Here is an 11,584-nt window from a genome sequence, read left to right on the forward strand (position 1 = left end):
GGGCTCAAGGGAAAAGCTCTCACTATGCGAATAAAATTTAATAACAGGTTAATTTAAAAGTAATACTCACTAATTTGTTAAAAACGAATGTATTTAATCTCGCAATTTAAGTACAAAGTTAAAATTATTTTAATGTTTATTTAGGAAACCTATCGATATATCGATACTAATATTTTTTTGGTCACCCTAGAAATTGCTAACGTATTTTTAGCAACAAATTCAATTCCAAATTTGGAAGTTTGGCTATATGTGCCCATATTAGGATACATTAAGCTCGTTATAATAATTATCCCAACAAAAATTAATATAGGTAATTCATGCACCCTTCTTTCTATGTTAAAATATATCCAAAATCAAAGATCACAATCTCCAGTTTTAGTGTAGGTTTTTATTAAGATATTTTTCCGTTAAATCCATTATTGACAATGACTACAAAAAGCGGATAGATTTTATATTATGCCGATTTTTGATAAACAAGGGGGTTCTGCTTCGGTTTCGTTACGCGGGTCTTGGACAAAAGTCACGATTAATCGCTACTGTTGTTTATAACGATAAATAAATGAAAGACAAAGTAACTAATGTGTGAGGGATCGGAACGAGTGAAGCCGCCTACAAAGTGTAGATCGATTTCACGTTGGAGCTCTGCTTGACCATGGTGTCCTTGTGCAACTGATACTGCAGCGAGTTGTTGCGTCCCAGACGCAGGGCATCGCGCAGCTTGTGACCAATCTCAAGGGCAGCTTCCTCGTTGTTTCCGTTGGCAGTCCAGATGGCTGGAAAGCATTAATCGTTAAACAAAGGAATTCCTCTGAAGTTGGGTGTGTGTGGAAACTTACATATCTTGTTGCTCTTGCCGCGAATGTTTATAACAGCGCCACAGATCTGATCGGAGTGATCGAAGGCCTCGCCAATCAGGCAGAGCAGCTGGAAGGGAAAACAGTTGTAGTTACTCATATGCGAAAAATATTTCATGTTCCTAAGACAAATTCAAAATGACAAAAGCTAGTACTAGCGTATTTTTAGCTGATATTTTCTATAAGTAGTAATTTATACTGCAAAATCATACACCTATTTCTATATTTATGCATTTCAAGAATGTACATTTACTATAAATAGACCAATGTCTCATCACTCGTTTGTCTGTGCACTTACCACATCGAGCCAAAGGTTATCCAGATCGCTCTTGGAGCTTTTGTTAAGGGTAATCACCCAACGACCGCCCTGTTTGTTGGCTGCATCCTCCCACATGGGACTGCAAATGAGATATTAGTTAGTAAGTCTTGGCAGAATTGCAATAAACAGCAAACCCACCGAATGTTCTTCTTGAATAGCGAGTAGTCACTGCCCAGCTTGATCTCTGATGGGGGCTTGATGTGGTTGTATAGGCTCCAGAAGTCCTCGACGGTATCGAAGCTTGTGATCTCGTTTTGCATGTCCTCCCAGGACTTGGACCGATCGTTTTCAAGGTACCACAGCGTCCAGACATTCATGAGCGGGTGTTTGTACAGATGCTCGGTGCGCACAGCATCGTCGCCGGCAGGAGCAGTGGTGGTTGCAGTGCTGCCTGCTGGTTCACCTGTCTCCTGTGGGTCCTCCTTGGGCTTGACATCCTTAGCCTCGGCCTTGGCGGGCGCTGCAGCCGAAGTTGGTGGTTCCGGACGACCCTGCTCGGTGCTGGGGGCACTGGTCTGCGGGAGAAGATGGCAATGGAAGGGAAGAGAATTCAGAAGATTAGATTAGCTTGGCTTAGCGACAGGCGCACTGAGAGTATTACTTTGAACATGGACTTGGGATTGGCAAAGTTCTTCATTCTGTGAAAGTCGCTCTGCATGTTGGCGGCCGTGTTTATTGGATGCGTTTGATGGTAGGATCAGTTCTTTTTCGGCTCCGGAGTGGGTTCGGATCGGTTTCGATTCGCCGTGATTCACTTGCCGCTCTCTCTCTGTCGCGGTGTTTGTGATAGTCGAGGTGGTGAGGTGGTTGGTGCGTGTGTGTGCGAGAGAGCGAAGCTTTTGATTTCGTTTGAGTGTGTGTGGATTTTGGATTGTTTCGTGATATCTCGCTCCCCTGCAGTTCGCTGTTCACTTGTGTCTTATTAACCAAAAAACTAAGTAATGATAATACAAAAAACTCGTTAAACTTGTTGTTGCTGTATGGTTGAGTGGGTGTTGTAACTAATTATTGAGTATATGGTGTTGGAGTATCCTTTTTCACTTGAAATCGGGCTAGGCTACTATTAGAAAAGTCGAACAATGCTGTTTCTAACGAACTCGGAATCGAAAGTGGCGATGGAATTACAGCACACACACACACGCGCACGTATCTGACATAAAAACACAGATTGCCTGTTGAAAGAATTGGAATTGTTGTTTTATATTTGAGTTAAAAGAGTTGTATGATTTTATTTTATGTTGCGGCTAAAATTCGAGACTGCGTGTGCGAGTTCAAAGCAGCGGCGCGATTAACTGAAAAAATTAACGTCAAAGAAAGGAGGTGGAAAGTGAAGAGGGAGTGAAAGCCAACGGTTTATTTACTGCAATGGCCGACAAGAATATGATTTAACTGTTGTTCGCGACTGGTTAATTGCAGTAATTCACTCTTTTTTCGTTCTTTCCATATTTGTCTCTCCACTCTCCTATTTATGTACAAAGAAGAAACCCACACACACACGCGCGCGATGTCTTGACAAGAGAGAGAGAGAGAGAGAGAACACTGAAAACGTGTGGTATGCGTATGCAAATGCGAAAGGAGAAAAAGAGAGCGAGTGACCGCGAAAGAGAGATAGCTTGTTAAAGACAGACAGAGAGAGCGATAGCTATGACGTAGACAACAGCGTGCAAGTACAATTAATATTAAGCAATTGTGCGAAAAATAATCGGTGAACACAATGATGATGTAGCCACGCCAACTGCACACTTTTCCGCTCGACTATCGCCTCCCCTCTTGTGCAACAACCCTGTTTTTGTTGTTCCTGCCACGGCTCAACCGAAATCGAAACCATGCGGCTCGCCTTTTCTCGCCTTACCTTCTCCGTCTCCAACACTACCATGATTTCGATGTATCGAAATATATACTAGATATCGGTTACGCACTCGAACTGCGTAGGTAACGGGGCTTAACTATTATTAGAATTATTTAATTCTTTAATTAAGTTTGGGATTTTGGTGGCCAGACAGTGTGACCGTTGCCTAAAGGAAACTTAGTGACGAGCGACCGAAGGCAGCTATCGATTGTTGAACAGGGAAACTCTGGAAATGCCTGACACGGACTGATTGCTATAAAACCCAAGCAACCGTTACGTTCTTAAAGTTTTAAAGAATTTACCATTTCACCAATATAATACTTTAATTCTTACATTTTTATGGGAGCCAAATTGCATACTATCTATTATAATATTTGTTTTTAAACCAAAATTCATTTGCTGTCGTCCAGGTTTAAAATGAAATGATATTAAACAAGTTTATATCATGTAAGTTACGCCTATAAGGAATCTTTGAGGTCATCATAAGCCATTTTAAATAAATGCTTATTATTGTTATAAAACAAATAACTTGCTCCCATGGGAACTTTCTCAAGAACTGACCGAGCTCAACTTCCGCATAAAATGGCAAAGCGAATCTAAGAGCTTTAATCAAAGATATAAATGCAAACTTAATTGACATTTCATCTGATTCCCACAGCACGATCGCCATCAACAACAACGTCATCCTCATTTATCATACGCAATTATTTGATGTTTTAAAGCCAGCAAAAAATAACAATATATTATTAATAATTATCAATAAAGTTTAAGACGGACAAGCCCAGAAAACCAGATTTTTGGTTGGAAATTAGGTCTTCGTTTTTATTTAGACACTGGCATCATCAATTGGAATTCAATAACAAAATAACAAACATTAGAATGAATCAATGAGTTTTCCATATAATGCGGCTCCATTTTGTTTACTTTTTCTTGAGCATTCCAGAAACTTTCGAGAATAACCAAAAATAAATGAATAAAATAACCAAGTAACGAAATTACTTTAGTTAGAACTTGGACGTCATTGGTTAAATTTTGCCACATAACTAAGCCTAACCTGTTGGTGAATCATGAATAACCCAGAACCTTAGTTGTTACCAAAGCTGCTTAGTATTTGAAACCAACCAAAATTCTTGCCACAGACTATTGGCTCGCCTTTGTCTGCTTTAAAAATAGCCAAAAAGAACCCAAAACAACATTGAAATATTTATGAGGGATGGATAATATTACCGCTGATGATGTGGCATTTTGGATACGCTTGACTTTCAAAATAGACTGTTGCAGTTGAGACGCAATCCGAAAATTGAAGATGTTTACGAACCCAGCCTGAGAAACGTGAAGCGTGTTTATTATTTAAATAGTTAAGTCATTTTGTAACCGATCAACTGCGCAGTTGCCCTTGTAAATGCCTAATAAGCGGCTTTCAAGAGCTCGGCACGATCGATAGATCGATGAGCCGAAAACCCAAGATCCCTTCCCGAAACCCAAGATCCGTGGTCTCTAATTACACTTGAGCCGGTCTTATTGAACTGACACTTGATCGCCTATCCAAGTGCTGATGTGATTACCTATCGCATCCTCCATTTTACTCGCATCGCATCTAATTATGCAGCAGTCAATCGCGGACTTCAAGTGCTTGGCGCATGTCTAAACAAAAAACTTCCGTCGAACTACAGGAAACCCGGAGTCAAAGTTAAACCTTAAGCAGTATACTTTGCATTAATTGGAAGTAAAAAGTAATTGAGGCGCTCAAAGATGCTTAATTGTAAATAAATCATAGCCAAGTGGTTAGGTTATAAAGTTCGATAAATAAGGTTTCGACTAATGGGTACCTTGTAACTTATACTTTTTCATACTATCCCCATAAATTATGCAACCAATAAAGTGTGGAATTCTTAAAGAAATGATGAAGAAAAATTGGTGATCCACATGCTGGTTATACCATCAAGATAAGATGGTAGAAACCAGATTTCAGACACCCAGTCGCCGAATATGCCTGCTGAACCAGCGTATTCCGTTGGTCAAAAAAAACAAAGTATCTTTAAGATACTCGAAACTGACAGCCAACGAGCGCTGAAAATGCCACTTGAATCGTTTCGAAAAGGGTTCTGTGGCAGGCAACAATCGATGGGTAGACCAGAAAGCTATTAGATAACTAATTGACCAAGCGGCATACATACAATTAATGATGTTTCCATAGTTGTCTCCGCATCACTCCGAATATGCATATATCCGTAGTCGAGTGTGAGAAGTGCGAATTTGAGCGACGCCGATAATGAACTTCAAATTGCCGCCACTGGCTTTGCGATTCGAGATTCTAAAGCTGAGTAAGAAACCGGACAGGTGAAGCTCCGACTGCTGCTGGTCAGTGAAACAGTCGGCCAGCCAGCACATCTTCATTCAGATTTATGCAAAACGCAAAAAAACAACAATACCTCGATCTAAAAGTTAGTATATAAGCAGTGCCTTTTGGTTACTCAGTTATTAGTAGCCCGCCAACTGGAGAATAGCGAATACGTTGTGATACCTGGATATACACACATCTAACTCATATTTCGAACCGAATCCACTATGAAGTGCTTCATCTTGGCCCTGTTGCTGGTAAATGCAGATAATTTGCATAATTAAGCTGATATTTACGAGCATCTCTGAATACATCCGATCCATTCAATTAAAGTCCGGGTTGTGCTGACTCTATAAATGTCAAATGTGTGCGGATCGCAAAGTGCAAATACGAAAGTTATACAATGTGCAAAAATTGAGCAAACATCGCGTTACATGTGAGATGAGACTTTAATCAGTGATGATGATGATGATATGACATCATACCCCTTCTTTTTGTGATCTCTCGAGAATTGTGTAGCGTGTTAAATTGGCCATAAAGTCTGCTAACCACCCAAGTCTCACTTTCATGGCTTGCCTTAATGTTTTGTTAATTGTTTTTACGCTTAATTCATTTCAGGCCACCCTAGCCAGCGGCGAGAACATCTTCAAGATCAACATAACTCCCGAGGAGGCGCAGCAGTTCCTGAACAGCGCCCAACTGCGTGGCATTGGCGACATCGAGTATGCCCCGAAAACCGGTGAGAATCCCCTGCCCGAGGCGCGCAACGAGAATGGAGAGTTCGTCTACATGGGCCGCGTGATCGAGCATCCCGAGGAGTATGTGGAGGAGCACTACGATGCCCATCAGTACCATGGTCAGGATGGCTTGGGTCAGTTTGCCTATGGCTACAGGGACTGGAACCAGGGCAAGAACGAGAAGCGCGATGAGACGGGCAAGGTGACCGGATCGTACAAGTATGTCCAACCACATGGCCGTGACTTTGTGGCCAACTACTATGCGGATAAGACCGGTTTCCATGTGGAGGACAATCGTCCGGCACACCTTAAACTGCCGGCCACCAAGACTCCCGCTGTCCTCAAGGCCGAGGAGGAGCACTTCAAGCTGTGGGGTGAGCTGGCCGCCGCCGCTGGCCACAATCCCGATCCCTATGCCCCCGAGTACCAGCAGGAGGGTCGCTACCAGCCCACTGAGCCCGAGTACCAGCCCTACGTGCACGAGGAGCCGCCATATGTGCCCGGACCCGAGGAGACCGGCGAGCCCAAGGGCTTCTTCTATGCCTTCGACTACAATGTGCCCTTGTTGCGCAACAAGGAGGAGCGTGCCGAGCTGGAACGCCTGCGCGCCATCAACAACAAGGATGAGTAAGATTCAGATCATGATCTAGATCCTTGTGGATTTGGTGGCTCCATCGCATCGCATCCATGGATCGCCGTGTATAGGTCGTTCTGTAGAAAGTAGCTAAGACATTTTCACATATTTATTGAAATCCTTCGCAAAATAAATCGCAACTTCAAATACACTTTTGTCAAATACGATCTTTTATTATTACATACATATACATATAAAAATGTGTGTTTTTCTGTGTTGTTGGCTTTTCATCCGCTAGTGTGTGCTTGTTGTTTGTTGTAGACGCTTTTCCGGGCTGGCCCGGAAAACTCTAGATATTTCCAAGGAAACAGTATTGCATCTCTCTGAGTTCGTGAGTTTTCCACATTTCCCACTATTGCTGCTACTAGCCACACGCATTTTTATCATTATAATTTTCTTGTCGTGTCTCTCTCTTTTCAAGTAAAATTATTGCTTTTTGCTCTTCGCTTAGAAGACTTGGGTCTTAAACTAATTTAATTTGTAATTGTAGTGTTATGTTTGTTGCTGTTTGTGTTGTTGGGTTCGTGCTATAATTTAATACTAATTTTACACGAGCATTTCTCATTTACAACCAGTTAAAAACTAGTATATATACTTTAGGGTTTTCGGTACTCGTTTCAACTCACAATTAAGGAAACTCTGGGCTTAATCTTAATACCAATTGGATGAAATCAATTTTGATTAATTCTCATACACGCTTCCTGTATGGCACCTACAAAAAATAATGAACTAAAAACAAAAAGAAAAGTTCTTTTTGTTAGGATCTCTCCGCTTACATGCGGTTTTTCCTAGCAAACAAAATTATATTTTATTCGGTATACGTTGTGTATGTGCTTCGAGTTCTTCAATTAAATTCTTCGATGTGGAAACAAAATTAGATTTTCGATGGAATCACAATTGAAATTTCGTTTTTCTCTTTTATGGAAATCTGTAGCTAACTTTATATACAAAGTCATTACATGTATATACTTTTCATATGGCAGCTTTGTTCAGTCCGATATTGCAGTTGAAACTTTTTGTTTTACCATTTTTCAGTGGCGTTTCCCGAATATTTATTCGATTTCTAGTGGTTTATACTCTCTATAATATATGATTCGTGAATGGTTTCGTTTGAAGTTGAGGGATTGGGATTGGAATCCGAATTGGGTTAGCACAAACAATAAACGCATTAAAAGTTAAACATTCCAACAGTGGTATCAATTACAACACAACAAGCACGCACGAAAAATAAATAGAAGGAAATGTAGTTTCCCCTTTCGGCGCCCAATAGGAGGAACTAAAAGTTAAACTTTAAAATATAAATCATAATAGCGACATTGCGGATCTGTATACTGTTTTCGCATTCGGGTATACTAAGGTACATAAGTTAGTCGTGGCACTATAGAGCCGGCTTTAAACTCCCTCCGCTGTTTTCACTGCCCCTCAACTTCAAAGCGTGGAGATCAATCGATCCAGGGTTAGGGTTCTTGGATCTGCGAAGTTTCTTAATACTTTTGCACGGATATGGATATGGATATGGATGGATGGATTGATGGATGGATCGATGGGCAAATGTCTGGTGGGTGTATGGTTCACGATGAGATGATGTGACAATTTGGGAATGGAGCTAGTAGTTAGTCTGGGATGTGGCTAAGTGCTGGGATGCTTTATTTGGCGCATGAGTTTCATTCGACGATTACGTTTTTAAATACATTTATTCTCGTGTTTATCAACTGGTTCTTGCTAGGTTCTTGTCGCTCTCTTGGGCTTGTTGTATATAAGGCAAACTGTATGCGAATCATACATATATTGAACTATGTAAATACGTTTATCATTCTGTCAGTTAAATGCCAGGGAAGATTCTGGGAGAAGCGCTGTCGTCTATAAATGTCTATGAGCTGGAGCATGGCACAACTGTTAGTTCATCTAGTCCTGGTTCTGAGTGGCTATCCAAAAAATTGACCAACGGTGTAAACGGGTGTGTGAATGTTTGTATATATATCTGTATATATAAATCTTGTATATGCTACACGACTCTATCCACGACTCTAAGCCCTAAGTGCTGACCCAGTGACACTGTTCACTGGAGAGTGCCGCCTCCTCTAACTCTCTATCGTCCTAACTTCCCACTTACCTACGAGATTTTGTTTGTGTGTGTAAATTCAGGATTATCTCTACTTGGCCGCCGCTGCCGCTGCTGTGGCATTGGCCGGCGAAACTTTCAGCTTGATGAACATGCTATTGTCGCCATTGCTGCCGCTGTTCAAGTCCAGCTTCTGCACCTCGCACTCCAGATTGTTGATGCAGTTCTTCTCGTACTGCGTGGTTCCGTTGTCCGAGGCGGCGGCTTTTTCTGTCGGCTGTTCACTGGGCGCCACCTTCTTCTCTTTGCTCTTTTTCAGCGCATTCAGCAGGGTCTTCTCTTTGCTCTTGCCCTCCTTGTGACTGCTGTCCTTGTCCTTGTGCTTGTTGTTCTTGAAGCGCGGGAAGATGCAGCCGTTGGGCAGGAAGCCGCCCAGTTTCTCCTTCTTTGCGGGAGCAGCAGGTGGAGGAGTTGCTGTGACAACGGGAGCAACAACGGGAGCCGGAGTTGGACTGGGAGATGATGTGGCTGTGGCTGTTGCTGTGGGCGCTGCGTGACTGGATGCGGGAGTGGTAGCACCATTCGTGGTTGCCGGTGGTGCAACCTTTACTTCTGGTTCGTTCTCCAATGCAACCGGCTGATTGTCCAGCACAATTGTTGATCCATTCAGCGAGCTGCCTGCATCCGTTTGATCCACGCAAGCATCCTCCGAAACTGGCGATTGCTCCTGTTGTTCAGCCTGCTCGCTGGCCACTTTGTTGTCCAGCTGCTGTGCAAACACGGCCAGGGTGATGCCATTGCCATTGCCATTTCCCTGCTCTACCAGCAGCGGCTCAGACAAGTGAGCCGGCGGCGAGCTGGCCTCGTTCACTGCAGCACCAGCACTAGCTGCCCGTGTTGCGTCCGGCGATTTGGGAAACATCTGTTGCGTGGTGATGTTCTGGTAGTGCTGCTGCTGGCGCTGCTGCATCATCTGCTCCTCCCTCTCGCGATCACGCTGCGCCTGAACGGCATTCCAGACATCCTTCAGCTCGCCGGAGATATCGCGATCCTTGAGTATTACAGCGTTTCTGGAGATATATAACATATATTTTTATTCCTGTTTTTAAACGGGCGGTAAACTATTAGTTAATATATACCTGACTAATTTCACGCCTGGATTCATAGCCTCCACAAAGTCGCACATCAGCTCCACCATAGCTCGTCGCTCCTCAGGATCTTTGCTGTGACGTCCGGAGTCCTTGAGCACCTCCGGATTGGCCATTACGGCAAAGACAATGGGAGGACTGCGTGGGCTGCCAGGCGGTACCTTAAAGAATAATAACATTAACATAAATTACCAATGAAGGAAAGACCGATGTGAATATTTCAGGAGACTTAATCTAAGGAATCTTACCCGCATGCCACCGTATAGGGGAATGGGATCGCTGGGCTCCTGCGGTATCACAATGCGTGTCCAGCTGAGGACATTGATGAAGAGCTCCTCGCCTGCCTCTGTGGTGGTGCGGATGCACATGTGGGGCTGTGGCGGATTCTTGAAGTGGCGATAGGCCCGCGAATGTCGGTAGCTGTGCGGCGGCGGTGAGGAGTTCATCAGACTGAGGCCGAGTCCTGTGATGCCATTGTTGCTGTTGCCCTCGAGTTCCTGCTGCTGCGGATCCTGGTGCATCTGCAGCTGGGTTTCCGTATCCAAATTATTGTTGTAGCTATTTGTTGTGGTTGCATTTGCATTGATGGCAGTGTTTGTATTTATCTCCTCGCTTTGTGATTGATTTTGTTGTTGTTGCTGGGATTGTTGCTCCTGGGCTGAAGCCTCCGCCTCGAGTTCGGCCGCAGACATGGTTTTGGATTTTATATAACTATTCGGCAGTCTTTAGTTTAATCAGTTTTAATAAGATATCCTTTTGTTTTTCATTCGTTCACTGGGATACGTTTGAATTCGCCATGCGGCGAGTGTGTCGTGCGGCGAATTCGTTAGCCGTGTTTTTCGTCCTCTTTGTTCTACCACGCACTCACACCAAAACACCAGCTCTCTCGCTCTCGCTTACAGGTCGCCTTCTTACAACATTATTATTGCTCCTTGGATCCTGGCTGCGTGCCTAACCTGTGACCTTTGGCGTAATTAATGGACTTGCCTGCATATTAGGGCCTACGGCGTATTATACCCCTCACAGTTGACACTAATATCCTCCAGAAATTCAAAGTCTTTTTATCTGGCACGCACACGAATGCAAAACACCCTTCTGCCTTCCTACACACGTACAAGTGGGAGTTGGTTGGCTGCAGGGGAGGTGGGTGAAGAAGAGAAGAGAAGACAAGGTGAAAACATGAAAATGGAAAAGTTCAAAGCGTTTGCGGTGCCACACTTACACATTTCACTGATTTTCATTTATAATAATCACTTTTCCATTGCACCATGCACACAAAAACACACACAAACAAACGGGCGCAGTTACATACTTATGTATATATATACACACACGATGCGTTTTCCTGACTCGCACTCACATAATTTCCCATTAGAATGGGCAAACAATGCAGGCAGCGGAACGCGTGTGCTGCGCTGATTTTTATATTTAGCTTTTTAGCAGCTTTTCATGGCAGACGGACACACGGAAAACAGCCGATTTTTCCGACAACCCAACATAAACAAAAAACTAATGGGGCAGTGTGGCCAGATGGGGTTGCTGCGCAATTTCAGAGCGTTGCCATTTGACCAGAAACACCAGGGCTGTCGTTACATATGTAAACAAACAAGAATTAAAAACTGCATTTAAAAATAAAGTTA

At 43.2% G+C, this 11,584-nt stretch overlaps 3 protein-coding genes across 9 annotated transcripts; 1 reads left to right on the top strand and 2 right to left on the bottom strand.

Annotated features, from left to right (window-relative positions):
- Positions 1–368: 368 nt before the first annotated feature.
- LOC6737416 (eukaryotic translation initiation factor 4E1) lies at positions 369–3,224 on the bottom strand. Of its 5 annotated transcripts, XM_044923101.1 has the most exons (7): positions 3,026–3,223; positions 2,271–2,345; positions 1,775–2,107; positions 1,312–1,688; positions 1,153–1,252; positions 837–924; positions 369–773 (listed from the first exon to the last, which is right to left on the bottom strand). In XM_044923101.1, exons 3-7 carry the CDS (start codon positions 1,829–1,831, stop codon positions 610–612), a joined length of 786 nt encoding a protein of 261 aa, XP_044779036.1. In that variant the 5' UTR covers positions 1,832–2,107; positions 2,271–2,345; positions 3,026–3,223; the 3' UTR covers positions 369–609. The 5 variants fall into 5 exon arrangements, with proteins under 5 accessions (XP_044779036.1, XP_016031176.1, XP_044779037.1 ...); XM_016169873.3 differs by having other exon boundaries at positions 1,775–2,345; XM_044923102.1 differs by lacking the exons at positions 2,271–2,345; positions 3,026–3,223 and adding an exon at positions 2,956–2,970.
- A 2,246-nt stretch (positions 3,225–5,470) lies between these two features.
- Positions 5,471–6,885, top strand: LOC6737417. The gene is made up of 2 exons (XM_002084219.4): positions 5,471–5,620; positions 5,982–6,885. Exons 1-2 carry the CDS (start codon positions 5,591–5,593, stop codon positions 6,729–6,731), a joined length of 780 nt encoding a protein of 259 aa, XP_002084255.1. The 5' UTR covers positions 5,471–5,590; the 3' UTR covers positions 6,732–6,885.
- Positions 6,886–8,351: 1,466 nt separating this feature from the next.
- Positions 8,352–11,516, bottom strand: LOC6737418 (AF4/FMR2 family member lilli). Of its 3 annotated transcripts, none has more exons than XM_016169871.3 (4): positions 11,305–11,516; positions 10,193–11,076; positions 9,936–10,105; positions 8,352–9,866 (listed from the first exon to the last, which is right to left on the bottom strand). In XM_016169871.3, exons 2-4 carry the CDS (start codon positions 10,634–10,636, stop codon positions 8,888–8,890), a joined length of 1,593 nt encoding a protein of 530 aa, XP_016031183.1. In that variant the 5' UTR covers positions 10,637–11,076; positions 11,305–11,516; the 3' UTR covers positions 8,352–8,887. The 3 variants fall into 3 exon arrangements, with proteins under 3 accessions (XP_016031183.1, XP_016031184.1, XP_016031182.1); XM_016169872.3 differs by having other exon boundaries at positions 11,257–11,516; XM_016169870.3 differs by having other exon boundaries at positions 11,167–11,516.
- Positions 11,517–11,584: the final 68 nt, after the last annotated feature.

This window comes from Drosophila simulans, chromosome 3L (genome assembly GCF_016746395.2).
Source record: "Drosophila simulans strain w501 chromosome 3L, Prin_Dsim_3.1, whole genome shotgun sequence".
NCBI classification, from domain to species: Eukaryota; Metazoa; Arthropoda; class Insecta; order Diptera; family Drosophilidae; genus Drosophila; species Drosophila simulans.

Excerpts from the sequence above, each read along its gene's own strand:
- LOC6737416 (XM_044923101.1), bottom strand. The coding sequence starts at position 1,831 with ATGCAGAGCGACTTTCACAGAATGAAGAACTTTGCCAATCCCAAGTCC. Across the intron at positions 925-1,152 it reads ATAACCTTTGGCTCGATGTG|CTGCTCTGCCTGATTGGCGA; the intron begins GTAAGTGCACAG and ends TTTCCCTTCCAG. Across the intron at positions 774-836 it reads CGGCAAGAGCAACAAGATAT|CCATCTGGACTGCCAACGGA; the intron begins GTAAGTTTCCAC and ends AATGCTTTCCAG.
- LOC6737417 (XM_002084219.4), top strand. The coding sequence starts at position 5,591 with ATGAAGTGCTTCATCTTGGCCCTGTTGCTG. Across the intron at positions 5,621-5,981 it reads TCATCTTGGCCCTGTTGCTG|GCCACCCTAGCCAGCGGCGA; the intron begins GTAAATGCAGAT and ends AATTCATTTCAG.
- LOC6737418 (XM_016169871.3), bottom strand. The coding sequence starts at position 10,636 with ATGTCTGCGGCCGAACTCGAGGCGGAGGCTTCAGCCCAGGAGCAACAA. Across the intron at positions 10,106-10,192 it reads CCCTATACGGTGGCATGCGG|GTACCGCCTGGCAGCCCACG; the intron begins GTAAGATTCCTT and ends TTATTCTTTAAG. Across the intron at positions 9,867-9,935 it reads CCAGGCGTGAAATTAGTCAG|AAACGCTGTAATACTCAAGG; the intron begins GTATATATTAAC and ends ATATATCTCCAG.